The sequence below is a fragment of the Mesitornis unicolor genome, unplaced genomic scaffold (assembly GCF_000695765.1).
Source record: "Mesitornis unicolor isolate BGI_N332 unplaced genomic scaffold, ASM69576v1 scaffold35416, whole genome shotgun sequence".
NCBI lineage: Eukaryota > Metazoa > Chordata > Aves > Mesitornithiformes > Mesitornithidae > Mesitornis > Mesitornis unicolor.
Window position 1 is genome coordinate 18,023 of NW_010189533.1, and position 3,606 is coordinate 21,628.

The following is a 3,606-nucleotide window of genomic DNA, read 5'->3' on the forward strand; positions in this document are numbered from 1 at the left end:
TGCTGAATCAGTTCAGATTTTTGCCCCACTCCTTTTTCTGTTTCTTGTTTATAACATTTTAAATTTTTCCAACTCCAAGAAATTACATTATTTTTATGCCAGCTATTTTACTAAAAGCCAAAGCACTGGTTGACATCTCGCCTACCTACCTGCTTAAGAAAACGCAACAAACTGTCAGGCAATTTCGATAGCTTTAGTATCACCCTTTACTCACCCACATTTATAAGTTCCTTGAACTTGTGCAATATTCATAGGACTGTTCAAATTTCTTGCTAGGGCTGTGGGAATAATTGGGACAGACTTCACAGGGGTGTATTCCAAGATATTTGCTGCAGTAATAGAAGCCCAGTGGAAAATAAAATACAGATTATCCATGTTTTCTGTGAAAACAATGTGAGCTCTAACAGTGAGCAGTTTAGAAAGATCCAGTGATTCTTTACTGCAGAGACTGTGCTGCAGAACCTGGAAGTCAGGAAAAGAGAAAAAAGTTAAATACACAAAATTGTCTTCAAATGACTACCATGATCCAAGGTGTATTACACTAGGAACTCAAATAATTCATCACAGCTACTATTGCAGTAGGCACTGTGTTAAAAACTATTAACCTAGGTCTCCAAATCTCATGGCTATACTGAATAGAATGAATAACGTAAAATACACTGGAAATTAAACTATGTGTATCTTAGCATTGCTTTATGATCTATTAGAAAACCTGGGGTTACATAAACTGCACTGAAGAAGTTTGTATTTTAACATCTGAATGTAACATCATGAGAAAGTTCAGATGTGAAGTTAGCATTATTTGTATTACAAAATAGACACAACAACAACAGGCAAACATTTACAGGAATGGAAGGCGTATTTACTAGATTATGTGTCTGCAGCAGAGTGCAGATGTGACAGGCACACGCTTCAGCTATAATTACTAACCTACATAGTCTTTCTTTTTTGCAAGTCACTTGCCTAGCAAAACATTTTATCAACAATTGTGCAAATACTGCAACTCATTCACAATAGATTTCAAAGAAAATGTCTTGCTGGTTTTGGTGGTCAGACCAGCTGAAAAACTTTGGTCAGACAGCAAGATTTTAGTCCAAGATTAAAGACCGTGTGATTCTTAAACACCTGTGAAGACGAACTGATTTCACCAGTTTCCGATATGCTTTTCAGTTCAGTTTTCATTTCACATAACCAACTCAATAGTCTTGCTTCAGCCACAACATTGCTGCATTTGAAACTGATGGCAGTTGAAAACTCAAGCCTGCTAGGCGGGAGACTGGACTATGAAGACAGTTTACTGTGTAAGAAACCCAAAAATTACCAAGAGCTGCCTACCTTGAAAGCCAAGCTGATATCTTCAGCACTGTGCACTACAATACTATCTGAAGAAGGTCCCCAGGCATTAACTGTACATGGAATCAAAAAGTCTCCAGGAAGAGACGCAGTTGGAACTTTGCCTGATCCACCAGCAACTTCTCGACCAGGATCAAAGCGGTCTATTGTTAGCGTTGTGCCCTCCCCATCTTCAAAATAAAGAAATAAAAGTTAGAGTGTAAAAGCAACAACTCGAGCTCCTCAGTAATGGCTTACTCGACTAACCAATATTGTCTGTCTAGCTGATGTTTAGTTACCTTCGTCTACTGCAAGAGTCCCAAGCAAAAAACAGGAAAATGATTTCCTTTCAGTCTGCTTAGCGTGGCGATACGCAAGTCGCAAGGTTTTCTCCATCATAGATAGCTTTGGGTTTCTGAAAAGAGACAATAAGCAAGCTTAAAGACCCAAATTATTTTTCATGCTTTTTTCAAAAAGTATTTATTATATCGCAATAGCTTCCACTTTTTTTGTCCTTTAAAAAGAAAACAAACAGCCCAAAGCCCTAAACAACAAAAAGGTAAGAATTAACAACATTGGATAAAACGGCAATGGAATTGTAGCTCACGTTCTGTGCATCACCCCAACCATTCACGTTCAAGAAAGCCGTATTTTAACTGGAGCATCTCTACAAAATGCTCTGTATGATCACCTCAGCATGAATATTTTGGCTTGACTAGTACAGCAAACCAGCAGCAGAGGGAACCATTTTTTCCCAAGGAGAATAAAGAGCAAGGAGAGATAAGAGCTTTTTTCTGTGGAGAATAAGTAACTGGGAGAGGAAAGCTTTTCCATGGAAAGGCCAACATTGTCACAAGAACTAGAGGTGAACACAAGCAAATTATTTTAATAGAAGGTAAAAAAGAAACACCAAGACCAAAACAAACCTCTAAAAAGTCTCCTAAGTTTAAGAGCTAGAATAGGCCAAACTGCTAAATTAATTTGGAGGTGGTGTTGGCTCATTTTAGCACGCTATTTAGAGCGGATGCTTAAAGCAGCAGCAGACTGGGCTCAATGACACAGAAGTGTGGAAAAAGATTAATTATAAAATCACTATTCAGTAAGAAAAGGTAATGTGTGTGGAGTCTGGGCAGTAAATACATCAATGTTATTTTTAGCTTCAGATAGCTTATATGATTCTGACTTGGAAAGAGGTCAAAGTGAAGTTACTGGTTTATGTGGACACCGTGATGATGGCTCCTATCCTACCTGCTCAAGATTAACTAAGTGAAGTGCCTTCATCAAAATAAAAGTAATTTGGTTTAAACTTCGTTGAAACTTGAAGGTTTTAATTTTAACTCAAAGACCATTACGTGGCAAGGACAAATGGAGACCCCTCTGACCTGTATGTAAGAACTGTTACCTTTATATGCACATATACATGCATATACTTGCTCATACCTGCTTGAATAACTACACTTGGGTTTTATAACATCTATATAAAAATTATCCAGTTAAGTAATAAGGATCATTTTTTCCCCCACTCTATTTTCTTTACAAGTCAGTTTTGGAACATCTTGCCCTAGAAATTCACAACTGCTTCAGATTTGCCTCCAGACTCATTCAAAACAAAACAAAAAAACATCAGAACTGGCATTTTAATCCAGATTCCTGAGGCAAGCAAAACATTTTAAGTTTTACTTGAAGCACGCTATCTTTACCCAGTCTGTAAATTTTTTTTTTTCTCTGATACTTAGAGAGAAGGAGAAACATGTTAAAGAAAACTACAAGTATGCAATTACTTTTACACCTTTCCATATGGGGAGAAAACCTGAAAGAAATTGTAAGTGACTTCAGACTGAGGCACCTCCAACCCACTTGACTGTGATACACCCCGGAAAGGGAATCTCTCAAATCTTTCTGATGAAAATTCCTATATAGTTATTATGAACACATTGGTTGTTTCTTTTTCCTCTCTGCTTTACCATACACTAGACTTGGAAGATAAAGTTAGGTTTTGAGTCATATAATTCTTTCTTTATTTTAACCTTTCATCACTTAAAAAAGGTTACCCATACCTGTAATAGGTGATATGTGAGCCAATGACATCTCCTATAGGGACTGGGTCCCAAAGCGCACACTTTGACAGAGGAAAACTGAAAGGAACCATCCTCTCAGGAACAAATCTGGGAAGACCGCAGAGATAAGAAAGGAAAATGGATTAAGCTCAGTACTTTCAAACAGCATTTATAAGAAGGAACAAAGAATCACACAGACTCACAGAATCGCTCGGTT

General features: G+C 37.5%; 1 protein-coding gene across 1 annotated transcript in view; it reads right to left on the reverse strand.

The window, feature by feature from the left end:
• STIL (SCL/TAL1 interrupting locus) overlaps positions 1–3,481 on the reverse strand; it is an 18,366-nt gene extending 14,885 nt beyond the window's left edge. Inside the window, 4 exon segments of the mRNA XM_010186114.1 lie at positions 215–462; positions 1,336–1,523; positions 1,632–1,747; positions 3,390–3,481. Coding sequence (XP_010184416.1) covers positions 215–462; positions 1,336–1,523; positions 1,632–1,747; positions 3,390–3,481 — 644 coding nt within the window.
• Positions 3,482–3,606: the final 125 nt, after the last annotated feature.